The 13,796-nt window shown below is 48.9% G+C and overlaps 1 protein-coding gene across 2 annotated transcripts in view; it reads right to left on the bottom strand.

Annotated features, from left to right (window-relative positions):
• Positions 1-13,796, bottom strand: part of LOC142465919 (glypican-5-like) — a 123,341-nt gene that overhangs the window by 27,290 nt on the left and 82,255 nt on the right. For both annotated transcript variants that reach the window (XM_075570374.1, XM_075570375.1), the window contains one exon: positions 291-435. In XM_075570374.1, coding sequence (XP_075426489.1) covers positions 291-435 — 145 coding nt within the window. The remainder of the gene's footprint in view (positions 1-290; positions 436-13,796) is intronic.

The raw sequence follows: 13,796 nt of genomic DNA, 5'->3' as shown, positions 1-13,796 counted from the left end.
CGTATGCTTGCTGCATTTCACAGCTTTTCAGCACAGCCTGGGTTAAGATGCATAGCCAGTAAACCTACCCACAGACAGACAGCTGTTTCGACCTTTTTGGTCTCATCAGTGTGAGGCTGGTTATACTGGCTTTGTGATTTGAAGCTTAGATAGGTATCCACCACACATTAGTGATTTTATATATATATATATACACACACATACATACTAATGTAACATAAGCTTCTAAATATGGCTGCTGTTGTGAGCAGCAGAATGTCATCTACGTATGAATAGCACATCAAATTTACCTGTGTATACTTTATCACCGGATCCCTGACACCCGTCCTCATCGTCACAGTCTCCGCTGGGATCCGTATCCTCTGTTCTCCCTTCCCCTCCGCTTCCCTCTCTGATACGCCACCTATCCGGTCTGATCCTCTTCTCCGTGCCCATCTGGAAAACCACAAGCAGTGCTCCTTATTATATACACAATGGTACATCATCAGACATCCTACTGTTAAGACTCTTGGGCTGCTTTCCAATTATGTTCACGTCTACCCCCTCTGCTGGGAGACTGTTCCATGCATGCACTAACCTCTCAACGAAATTCAACTTTCTCAGGTTTGCCCTCTCAATTGTAATTTTGTCTGAAAAATGCTTACTGTACCTCTACATCTATTTACTGCACTCCAATAAACAACATTTAACTCCTTCAGTGCAGTAGGGGCCAGCACTACATTATTAAGTCTAAATAAGTTGCAGGTCTTTCCAGTACTGAAGAGGTTAAGTGCCTTATACAAATTAAAAGAATTCTAAAATAAACATGAATAATTAAGAAACTGCAACATTCAGAGGAAAAGTAGTATGTAGCATTGTTTTAACATCCCATTTTCAAGTTGTGAAATAATATAGACCAGGGGTAGTCAACTCCAGGCCTCAAGGGCCACCAACAGTCGTTCACTGAGCCACCTGTGCTGAAGCAGGGATATCCTTAAAACCTGACCTGTTGGTGACCCTTGAGGGATGGTGACGGCCACCCTTGATCTAGATTGATATTAAATATAACTGATGCCCATACAAGTCTGAGGGAAAATGGGATTTGCGGTTTTTGAAACATTACTTGCAAAATAGCTACAAACATTAGATTTTGAACAAAACTTCAAAGATGTTTTGCACTGGTCAAGAAAGCTAATGCACATTTAATAACAATGCAGTTTATGTGTTTATGTGTTCTGCATATTGATTATGGGTAGCACACACAATTGGCCATTTTAAAAGAATATATATGTATGTGTATGTATGTATGTATGTATGTATGTATGTATGTATCTCTCTCTCTCTCTCTCTCTCTCTATATATATATATATATACTAGCTGAGAGACCCGGCGTTGCCCGGGATGTAAATGCGTAATAGGTAGTATTATTTATAAATCGTGGAACAATAGGTGACTGTTTGTTGTAAAGGTTGGATAATAATATTGAAAAGAAAGATGGAAGAAAATGTAATACGATGTTGTATAAAAATGGTTTATTGTAACCACACCACAGTACAATGTATATTTTGGTGGCATAAGTGATGTAAAAATCTGAGTCGTGTGTCCTGCTAGGGTGTGAGGCGGCGGGTGGCGCGTGGGTTGTGAGTGCTGTGTGCGAGTGGGGGTCCTGCTAGGGTGTGAGGCGGCGGGTGGTGCGTGGGTTGTGAGTGCTGTCTGTGAGTGGGGGTCCTGCAAGGGTGTGAGGCGGCGGCTGGCGCGTGGGTTGTGAGTGCTGTCTGTGAGTGGGGGTCCTGCTAGGGTGTGAGGCGGTGGGTCAGTGATGTCGGTGCGTAGGGGCGGGAGGCAGCAGGTGTGTGTGGCGGCAGGTATGTGTCGAGTGTGGCGGGTGTCTGTTGAGTGCGTGCAGCGGCTGTGAGGCGGTGGGTGAAAGGCAGAGGCGGCCGGAGTAAGGGCGGGTGAAAGGCAGAGGCGGGGGTGGGGAGGCGGTAAGGCGGGCATGAAGGCGAAGGGCAGCGGGAAGGGGAGGAGGGGGTGGAGGAGGGGGGCAAGGGGTGGAGGAGGGGGGAAGGGTTAGAGGAGGGGGGGGGGGAAGGGTTAGAGGAGGGGGGGGAAGGGTTAGAGGAGGGGGGGAAGGGTTAGAGGAGGGGGTGGAAGTGTGGGAGGGGGTGGGAGGGGAAAGGGGAAAAAGAGGTGGAGGGGGGGGAAGAGGAGCGGAGGGGGGGTGGAAAGGGGAGCGGAGGGGGGGTGAAGGGGAGCGGAGGGGGGGGGAAGGGGAGCGGAGGGGGGGAAGGGGAGCGGAGGGGGGGAAGGGGAGCGGAGGGGGGGAAGGGGAGCGGGGGGGGGGAAGGGGAGCGGGGGGGGAAGGGGAGAAGGGAAGGGGCGGTGGGAAGGGGGGGGGAGGCGGTGGGAAGGGGGGGAGGGAGGCGGTGGGAAGGGGGGGTGGGAGGCGGTGGGAAGGGGGGGTGGGAGGCGGTGGGAAGGGGGGGGAGGCGGTGGGGGGAGGCGGTGGGAAGGGGGGCTGGGAGGCGGTGGGAAGGGGGGGGAGGCGGTGGGAAGGCGGTGGGAAGGGCGGTGGGAAGGGGGGGAGGCGGTGGGAAGGTGGAGGGAAGGGGGGGGAGGCAGTGGGAAGGGGGGGGAGGCGGTGGGAAGGGGGGGGGGAGGCGGTGGGAAGGGGGGGAGGCGGTGGGAAGGGGGGGGAGGCGGTGGGAAGGGGGGGTGGAGGGGAGGTGAAGGGGGGGGGTGGAGGGGAGGTGAAGGTGGGGGGTTGGAGGGGAGGTGAAGGTGGGGGGTTGGAGGGGAGGTGAAGGGGGGGGAGTGGAAGGGAGGTGAAGGGGGGGGTGGAAGGGAGGTGAAGGGGGGGTGGAAGGGAGGTGAAGGGGGGGGGTGGAGGGGAGGTGAAGGGGGGGGTGGAGGGGAGGTGAAGGGGGGGTGGAGGGGGGGAGGTAAATGGGGAGGTGAAGGGGGGTGGAAGGGAGAAGTGGAGTGAGGGGAGGTGAAAGGGGGTGAGGGGAGGTGATGGGGGGTGAGGGGAGGTGAAGGCCGCTCACTCACCCATCCGGCAGGTCCCACGTGGATCTGAGGCGGGAGGCAGCGTGTTGTGGCCGCTCTCCCGCTGTGTCCCGGGCGCTCGCTCGCTCCCCCGCTGACTGTAGCGGCGCCGGGGGGGGGGGGGTATCGGGGAGACACTGACACTGGAGGGGGGGGGGGGTGGAGGGGAGGTGAAGGGGAGGTGAAGGCCGCTCACTCACCCATCCGGCAGGTCCCACGTGGATCTGAGGCGGGAGGCAGCGTGTTGTGGCCGCTCCCCCGCTGTGTCCCGGGCGCCGCCATCTTGGGCACTCGGCGCCGCGAGGCAGCCTGCCTGGCCACTGGCTGTTCCCCCGCCGGGGAGGGGTGAGTTGTAGCGCCGGGGAGGGGGGGGCATGTATATGTGTGGGGGGGGAGAGGTGGGAGATATAGAGGGGGGGTCTCGCACGGCCGCTGACACTGGGTGGGTGGGGGGTTGGGGCGCTGAAGGGGTAATAATAGTGTGTGTGTCCCGCTGACTGTGGCGGCGCCGGGGGAGGGGGGGGTCGGGGTGAAAGCGCGGGAGACACGGGGAGAGGAGGAGGTGCGCGCGGGTGCTGCTAACACTGTGAGCCCCGCTAATGTATGTAACAGTGTGTGTGTGTGTGTGTGTGTGTCACTGTGTGTGTGTGTCACTGTGTGTGTGTCTGTCACTGTGTGTGTGTGTCCCTGTGTGTGTGTGTGTGTGTGTGTGTGTGTGTCCCTGTGTGTGTGTGTGTCCCTGTGTGTGTGTGTGTGTGTCTGTGTGGGTGTGTGTCCCCCCTGTGTGTGTGTGTCCCTGTGTTCCCTGTGTGTGTGTGTGTCCCTGTGTTCCCTGTGTGTGTGTGTGTGTGTCCCTGTGTTCCCTGTGTGTGTGTGTGTCCCTGTGTGTCCTTTGGCCCGTCACTCCGCCTCAGGCCAATGAGAGGTGTGCGGGGGCGGGCGGGCCAAGGGACCAATGAGATTTCCCCTAGGGACACCGGACATCCAGGCAGGCAAACATACAGTGCTTTCACTAATATAGTATAAGATAAAACGGTAGTCAGCTCAACAAGAGTAAACAAAGGACAGCACTCAGTGGTAGATGAAAAAACCTGTATTGAAAGTAGACAGCAACACAAACAAGACCAACGTTTCGGTCTTCACAGGGACCTTCCTCAGGGCAGTGCTGTAGACTACTGGCCGTGGAAACCTTATATACCCCCTAAAACCCACACCTAAGTGACCATCAGCTACTCTGATTGGTTATGCAAAAATGACCCATGATCAACCCCTCATGATCTGCCGTTGCACTAAAACTGGAAAAAGGGAGACAGAATCCAAATAGATGCACTCACTTAGGGATAGAACTCAAAAATAAATACATTTTAATGATAATTGTGAAAGACACATCCTAGTTAAAACTTGATAGTAGCGCATGTTTACCACAACGAAATCTGGTGTACTGTCTAGATGGCCTCTATTGTACCCTAGTGTGAACACTAAAATAATGGTTCAAACGATGATATAGGTATTTTGGGCCAGATAATGAGATGTAGCCCTGATGGCAACGATGGTATCAAGGTAAGTTCCTGAGGGGAGAGAGCACTTGCATATATAGATATACTAGCTAAGAGACCCGGCATTGCCCGGGATTAAAATTTCCCGCTCCCTCCTCCTGTCTCTTTCTCCGCTCCCCCAGTTTTTCTCTACTTCCCCTCTCTCTCCGCTCCCCCCCCCCTGCGCAGCTCTGGTCTCCCGCCCCCCCCCCCCCTGCGCAGCTCTGGTCTCCCGCCCCCCCCCCCCTGCACAACTCCGGTCTCGCGCCCCCCCCCCCCCCCCTCTGCGCAGCTCTGGCCCCGCCTGCGTAGCTCTGGTCCCCCCCCTGCGCAGCACACAGTGTCACATACACAGTGAGACACACACACACTGTCTCCCATACACACACACAGTGGACAGGAGGAGTGGGGGGGGGTAGGGAGAGTGGAACGTCCGGCTATCCGAACAGGCAGCTCCCTACCTCCTGCCAGCCGTGACTGCGCACCACCACCCCACCCCCCCGCGCCCATCTCCCTCCCCACGCTGGCAAGCAAGGGAGCGCCGTGGGGAAGGGGACCAGAGGGAGGGGCATGTACCCCCCCCCTCCCCGGCCGCCGTTGCACGATTGGACGGAGTGGAAGGACTGCCCAATCAGGAATCGGAATGTGGGAATCAGCCCCGCCCCCCGTGCTGGCGCAGACGCCGCCGGCGCCATTTCAACCCGGTCCCAGCGCGAGGCCGACCTTACTGTGCAGCGGGGTGAGGGGCCCGGCCGGGGGTGAGGGCCGGTCACAATCCTCCCTATCCCCCCCCCCCTCCCTCCAATACCTGGGCGGGCGTGACTCTGAACCACCCCCCTTCCTGCAGAGTAAAAGCACACACGGTGCCCTATAAGAACAGAGCAGATGCAGATAGCATTGCCACAAGTCGGTAGTCTGTGAGGAAAGGGGCTGGAAACCCCGCAAGTGCTGTACCTGCGTGCGCCAGACCGTTGGGGGACCTGAGAGCTCGCGACATGATGGGATCGAATCCATAGAGACAGAGCTGCGGATGGGGGGGGGGGGGGGGGGAGAGCCGGCGTGGAGGTGAGCTGCGGGTGATGGGGGGAGCCGGCGGGGTGATGGATGGGGGGGGGGGCGGCGGTCCGGGCCGCTGGGTGAAAAAGACAGTGGCCGGGTGGTTGTGTGTGTGGCAGTTGGGTGAGGCAGAGGGGGAAGGTGAGCTGTGGGTGAGGAGGAGAAGAGAGTGGCAGTTGGGTGACGTCATAGAGCCACGCAGACCAATGAGAGGCGTGCGGGGCGGGGCAGGGATACGGACCAATCTGATTGGCCAGAGGCTGAGTGACAGACCCACGGACCAATCAGATTCACCACATCTAGCAACAACCCCACAAATTTCAATTTTATATATTAAGATATTAGGAGCTGAAGTTGTAATATAGAGTGTATCATTGACCCTTATAGATATATCACATATATAGAGTGGGTGCGCAAATGAAGTTCAGTGACTGCAGCTTTAGTTTTGCTGCTATATTGTTGCCTATTCCTCACTCTATAATCAGGTCATACAGTTCACCCTGCTACAGATATGCATGAAACAGTTAAACTGTACCCCACTACTTCAGATCTCCAAACGAAAGTAATAGCCAAGTGCTACAATCACTCCAATGTTGTTAGTGATCATAGTTATTTACCCCCCATTCCGGAAAGCATTCAGAGCTGGATACCTGCAAATTTCGGTCAGGGGCCCCTTACCAGGTAGGAGCTAAATCTTCAAGACCTTAGCGCTAGCTAGTGGGATCCACATATGGCCCACATCTTAGTTAACTGGCAGCTAAGAGACATACACAACGCCGTGAAAGTAGACAGACCAAGCTACTGTTAGCTGGTCGCGCTAATGACGTCACGCATGACATCGCACCCGACACATGTTTTGTTCCAAACTAGGAACTTCTTCGGGGGTGAAGAAGTAAGAGCATCAGCCTTGCCATTCTTGGACTGTTCCTGATATGCTGCGTCAATGACTGCTTGCTGCAGAATTTATGCTAAAGATAAAGGATCCTATGATAACTTTCTCATTACCAGATGTGTTGTGGTGCTTATACTGACTCCGAGGAGACTGCACATGCGCATTGGGGAGCGCTATGAATTCCCCTGTCTTGCAGGACGGCGTTGCGGCTACCAGGAACTAGTCACCATGGCTACCAGGGATGCAAATTCCCTACATGTGGACTGATATAGCTCTGTTTACTTTTTCAGTTCTCTGCAGCTTTTCCTGCTAAGGCTATGACAACTTTAGTGCGGCGACAGATCATGAGGGGTTGATCATGGGTCATTTTTGCATAACCAATCAGAGTAGCTGATGGTCACTTAGGTGTGGGTTTTAGGGGGTATATAAGGTTTCCACAGCCAGTAGTCTACAGCACTGCCCTGAGGAAGGTCCCTGTGAGGACCGAAACGTTGGTCTTGTTTGTGCTGCTGTCTACTTTGAATACAGGTTTTTTCATCTACCACTGAGTGCTGTCCTTTGTTTACTCTTGTTGAGTTGACTACCGTTTTCTATTTTATCCCTATGGGACATGCACCGCAACTATTGTTTTGTATTTGGAGTGCCAACTGTCTCTCTATTATATATATATATATATATATATATATATATATATATATATATATAAACCAACTGTAAATATTACTGTATGTTCATTTGCATGTCTTGGACAGGTCTGCAACCCCGTCTTTCCCCATTATCGCCCAGCATACAGCGCTTCCACTGCAGCAAGGAATTCTGGGAAATGACATGCAAAAAAATAAAATATATATATATATGTAATTGTTATTGTGATAATTGTGACATACCATGCATGCTACAGCAATCCTGCAATATTGTATGAAATGTGTGAGTTATATTCATGGGTTCCCTCTGTGGCTAAAGGCTCAGGTCACATCTGTAAATTACTCCTCCCCATTTACAGGCATACCCCGGTTTAAGGACACTCACTTTAAGTACACTCGCCAGTAAGGACATATCGCCCAATAGGCAAACAGCAGCTCGCGCATGCGCCTGTCAGCACGTCCTGAACAGCAATACCGTCTCCCTACCTGTACCGAAGGTGTGCGCAAGCGGGGAGACTATAGAGCCTGTTACAAATGCGTTATTTACATCAGTTATGCACGTATATGACGATTGCAGTATAGTACATGCATCGATAAGTGCGAAAAAGGTAGTGCTTCACTTTAAGTACATTTTCGCTTTACATACCTGCTCCGGTCCCATTGCGTACGTTAATGCGGGGTATGCCTGTACTGTATTCTTTGCATGTAATACAGTATATGCTGTTAGGGCTGTGTCACACTTTCATATTCCCCTGTAATGCACTGCAGAAGGGTTTCCTTATAATTAAACGTCTAAAATACTCCACCCCACAATGAGCAGCCACTTCACCTTTTGTCCAACATTGCCCCTTATTCCCTCTAGATTATAAAATCTCTGGAGCAGGGCCCTCGTTACCTTTTTTGATCTGTTTGCGCACGTTTGTCCTTATTTGGTATGTCATTCTGTGTATGTAATATACATAACTTTGGAAACCCATTGTACACTGGCGACACACTTTATTCGAGCTCGGCTAGTCCCACGAATTCGGGTATACCCGGGTGTATTGAGGTTTGTGACTGTTTTCTGCCCAAGTGAATTGAGGTATTTTCCAGGCAGGGATTGAAGCATTTTATTCCCGCTGGCTGCAATACTGCACAGTATATATATATATACTGCATTACAATTCATGAATTTATGCCATCTGATAGACACGCGAAGCATTGCAGCCTATTAAATCCTAATCATTATCATTTAACAGATCAGTCGCCCGTCAGCCAGGCATGAACCCAGGCTGGGAAGGCAAACGGAACGGGGCTTGTCAGAGGTGAGGAGCGGCGCATTCCAGGTATCTGCCAGGTACATACTGGGTATTTGCTCGAATAAAGTGTGTCGGTGCAGTACCACGCTGCGGAATATGTTGGCTCTTTACAAATAAACAATAATAATATTAATAATAATTAAACCATAACGAAATGTCCTTCATGTAATATAGAACTCCAGATGTATAAAAGAGACTTCCCTTCATACAAGCCGTGTATTGGACCGATACAGAAGAGATTAGTCATACGGCTGAAGTCACCCAGCACAAGGGAGAGAGCTTTTCATTAATATAACAGACCATTGTTATGAACAAACAATACCCAATACAGCATCCATTTCTTAATCGTATCGGAACCCTTCCCACGCCAGGGAAGTGCAAATATCAGAAGGCAACACATCCTACACAAAAAAACTTTTAAAAAAAATATTTTAGGATTTAAAGGGGTGCGGATGGGGCGGTCGCCCCGGGCCTCCACACACACAGTAAATAATTTGATAAGCCATTTTTTCTTAAATATTTTCGGATCTTTCATTCAGTTACTTTTAAAGCATGCAGTCACTGCATAATACTGTAATAATAAATAAATATATTAATATACATATAATAAAATAAATAATATATTAAATGTATAATATATATATATATATATATATATATATATATATAAAATATAAATATATCTTTTAAAAAAAAGGAAGCTGCTATTCTACGCTACCTTTCTATGTATCCAGTGAATCGCCTCCAAAAATCAATATTCTGCCAATTTTGGGGGTAAGTAATGTTTTATTTGCTCTGGGGGAGGTGGAGCTGCAAAGAGAATAACCCAGTGATAGGAAAGCATACCCCAGATGAAGTGGACCAGCTCCACAAAACGCATAGGGCATTGTATGACATCTTATCCCTGATCCTAAGAATTGTATCTGAGACCTTCCAGTACCACGCTTGCAGCAACGCAGCAGACACGGGAGCTGCAGATCTGTGCAGTCTGCGCAGCTCAGCATTGAGCTGGCTGCTCTAGCTTGAGAAATATGGAAGGTTCTTTTTGTGTCCCCTTTGTAAGCACCGATTGCAGGCATCCCCCTCCGCTGAGTGAGGCGCGGAGTACGGAGACGGGGTATGGTGACCATCTATTTCTCCCGTGTGGAGAATTCAAACAGCCCTTTTCGCTGTTCTGACAACGGTGAATACTCGTGCAGGACGGACGCCACGCTGAGGGACTTTAACCAGCACCGGAACCTAAAGAACTGGCTGATATGCTTAAAATAACTTTCTTTCTATAAGGGCATTACTGATTGACCGCTTTTATATGTTTTTTAATAGTAAAACTTGAATACCCTATGTTTGTCCCTGCGCTTCTTTTCTCACTAATGCACCTAGGTATTGAGCTACCTGAGATCAGCTGTGGGACTTTCTACCTACAGATATATTTCAATGGAGCTGGCAGGCTTGTGAAAAGGATTATCCTTTTGTATTGACAATTATTTTTTATACATTGATAACTTACACTATTGAACTTGATTTGGACGTTTTGTTTATTGTTTTTTTCATACAAAGACTCTTTCACGATTACATGGACACTTTTTGGGGTCAATTATAGACCTTTTTAGGTCTAAGATTTCTTTTTGTATATTAAAGCCTTTTATGTTATTCCACGTATTAATTGCATTATTTATTTGTTTGAGGATAAGTATTCACTTAGCGCACTGGGTATATCTTTTCTATTTATTTGCATGCTGTTTGCTTTCTGATGCTATACTATAGTTTTATAAAATATACTAATTGCTTTAAAGAAGTACTACTTTTATTTTACGTATGCAAACTCAAGGATAGCCACTAACTTTGATTGAAACGTGTGTATTGAAAAAGATTTGAATACAAGATTAAAAGTAGAAAAATGTGAACATATTATGAAGTGTACTTGCCGGGCAGGCAACTTGGACTCACTATCAAATATTTGCTTTTTCTAGGTAAATATGAGTGATCGACGCAGAATCCCTCCTGTCCATAAAAGCAGCGTACAGAAACGGAAATCAGCTGCAGAACGTCAAAGAAACAACAACACATTACTTCAAAGCTGCCAAAAATTAGCAATGACTTCATAACTTCAGCTACCGCGACCTCGAACTAACCAATTGAAGCAATTTCAACAGATTGCACCATTGCAACAGAAACACCAAAAAATTCTACCTTCATCTGTAACTTAAAAAAAAAAAAAAAAACATTGGCGTTGGTGAGACAAGTGAGTAAACAACAGGCGAAAACACAGTCCATGAAGGCGAAGATAATCAATCAGAACTTAGAGAAGAACTGGAAAGAAACCTCACTGTTTTGAAAATGATATTGGCCTGTGGCCAGAATCATCAGCACCAGATATGATACATTTTTGGGCCAAAAAAGCATCCTTTGATTTGCAAAACTATGATGGCAAATTGCTTGAGCGATCATCAGTACACCAAGAAGAACAGACCAAGGGTGAAAAGCATTTTGTTTGAAAATGTACTGCACATTTATTTCAACTAATAAATCGGAACAATGAGATTGTCACCGCTCTTGGCTTTGTTTCTGTAAGGATCCGGGAGTCACGCCGCCCTCGGCGCGCTCCCGGCTTACCTCGGCCCGCGACGGGTGCTCCGCTCCCTGCAACATATCAGCTGGTCCTCCCTCCATCAACCGCCGTACTACGCGCGCGAATCTCCTTGTCCCGCCTCCAGGTTACGCCCGTGTGGTGACGGCATCGAAGCGCGCACATGACGCACGCACAATGTGTGCATGGACCGCGTCACCTATCTTCATCTGCAATCCTTCCCACACGGGTCTCCTGCACCATTTCTACCAATCATAGCCTGTATTGAGGACGCGCCTTCACTTTGTCCGTCCACTCATTGGTCTTTGCTCCCTATATATGCTCAGCCAGCCCTCTGGCAAATTGGCTGAGCATAAACCTTTGTTGTTTCAAAGTGTTCACTACTACCCCTGCCTCCACAGTCTTGTCTTGATATCTTGGTTCCTAGCTACTGTTCCTGACCTTGCTATCTCTTGGATTCAGCTCTTCTATACTCCTGACCCCGGCTACCAACGACGATCTGCACCTCTCCAACCCAGACCTCGGCAAACGTACCACGACTATCCTAATCTCTCCAATCCTGACCATGGCTAATAGTACCTGCAACGATCCGCACCTCTCCAACCCTGACCCGGCTACCTCGACCAATCTACACTCCAGATTCGCCTTTGCGGCTGTGGGTGGCGTTATATATCTATCCCCACCTTGGCCTCGCTGTCACGTCTTGTTTGTAGTGAGCACTCCGTTACAGTTTCTCTCCAAGTACTGGTAAACTCTACTTCTATATCTGTAATCTAGTGGCTAAACAAAGTAAAACCGTCCAGTACTGGATTTTGTGACTGGAGATATTGAAGTCAACGGTTGACTTAACATGAGACTTCAAAGTATCACTTGGAATCTGTAACCATTTTGGCGAAACGTGGAAAGGAACTTGGGCGTTTTGACCAGGATTTGGCAAAACAAAAAGCAGATTTGAGTGGATATTGGCGCAAAGTTCTCATGCGTGTTGTGAGTACTACCAAATTCATTGAAAAACGTGGACTTGCTTTCCGGGGTGTTAATACAGTGGTTGGATCACCAAGAAATGGTAACTATCTTGGTATTATGGAACTGCTAGTTGAATATGATCATTTCTCTTTGCTCACATCAAACTACATGCAAATAAAGGAAGCGGTCATGTGAATTACCGGTCATCTACAATACTGTATGTGAAGAGCTGATTGGATTAATGGGTGAGCATGTCCTGAACCACATAATTGCAGGAATAAAGAAGTCCAAGTATTATTCTGTGTCAGTTGATTCAACCCCAGACGAGGCTCAAATTGACCAGTTGACTATAGTAATACGTTACATGGAGAATACATCTCCAAGGGAAAGGTTTCTGACATTCATGCCAAATTGTGGTCACACTGGTTTTGCTCTTGCTAATGCACTGCTTGAATTCTGGATTGTCACAACATTGATATCAGTGACTGTCAATGGCACTTTTTACGCCATATTGTGGTTATTCCCTTCATTCAGTAGGGAAGACGGTGGCCAATACTTGCCCTGCAGCTGTATGCTTCCTTGCGTTTGTCCAACAAATCTAAGTCTTTTCATGGCATCTCTTTCACGTTATGCAATTCTGGCCAAAATATTGTCTCAGGCAGGCACAAAGTTGTATGTGCTTAAGAGTTTGAGTGAAACTCGTTGGTCTTGCAGAGCTGATGCGACAAAAGCGATTGTACACGGATATGAAAAGATTAAGGAAGCCCTAACTGAAATCTCAAATGACCAGGATGTGGTTCGAAGTTAAACTGGCATCCTTAATGAAAAGATGTGCAGTTTGGAATTTGCATTATTCCATTCATTTTGAAATTACATTTTGAAAAGGTTCAACAAACACACAAACTATTGGATCCAAAAATGGTTCTCCAGTCTGCAGTAACAGCACTGAAGTCTCTGAAAACATTTGTAGAATCAAAGAGAGACAAGTTCGATGAATATGAGGACACGGCTAAGAGAATGTCTGGAATCTAAGAGTATGTTGTTCAAGTTCAATCTCAAGTGAGAAATGTGCTCCTCAATCCATTGGATTAGGAACAAGCACAAGAAGTCCAGATGTCAGCCAAATAGAAGTTCCGTACAGCAAGCTTCATTCCGGTTGTCGATCTGTTTGTTACATCCTTGACAGAGAACATAGGTGTCTGTGTGCAACGGTGCTAGTCTCAAATCAGGAGGCGGACCCGCCGGGCTGAGGTAGGGATACAAATAAACCAACCAGAACCCAGGGACAGAGTCCTGTAAGAGTATCCGTAGTTGGTATGGAAGCAGGGGTCAGGGCTGGCGGCAGAGTTGCAAAGTCCAGGGGACAGGCAGAGGTCAGGGATGGTGGCAGAGGTGCAAAGTCGAGGAGGCAAGCAGAGGTCAGGGCAGGCGGAAGGGAGCGAGGTCGTGGTCACGGTCCAGGGTCAGCAACAAGAATTCAAAACAAGCAAGAGGATGAGGCGTAACTGCAAAGACCGACAGGAGCTGCAAACACACAGAACTTTGCTCGGCGACTCCCTATGGTAACTGCAGCCATATAAAGCAGGCTATGGGGTCTCCGGGAAGCGCAATATATGTAATAAAGAATAAAACAGTGATGGTGCAATATTGTTCGGGAATTCAAATAGTGATGACACGGCTTTCTATATATATACTCACAAACGTGTGAGGTTTTGCAGGCACATAAAGGTATCTTTTAAGGCATTCATTCAATCGCCAGGAGATGCAGAGATCAGTGTTTCCCCGTATGTA

This window comes from Ascaphus truei, chromosome 14, assembly GCF_040206685.1.
Source record: "Ascaphus truei isolate aAscTru1 chromosome 14, aAscTru1.hap1, whole genome shotgun sequence".
Classification (NCBI taxonomy): domain Eukaryota; kingdom Metazoa; phylum Chordata; class Amphibia; order Anura; family Ascaphidae; genus Ascaphus; species Ascaphus truei.
Note: the sequence above shows the minus strand (reverse complement) of the source record. Positions and strands in the feature narration are given on the sequence as shown.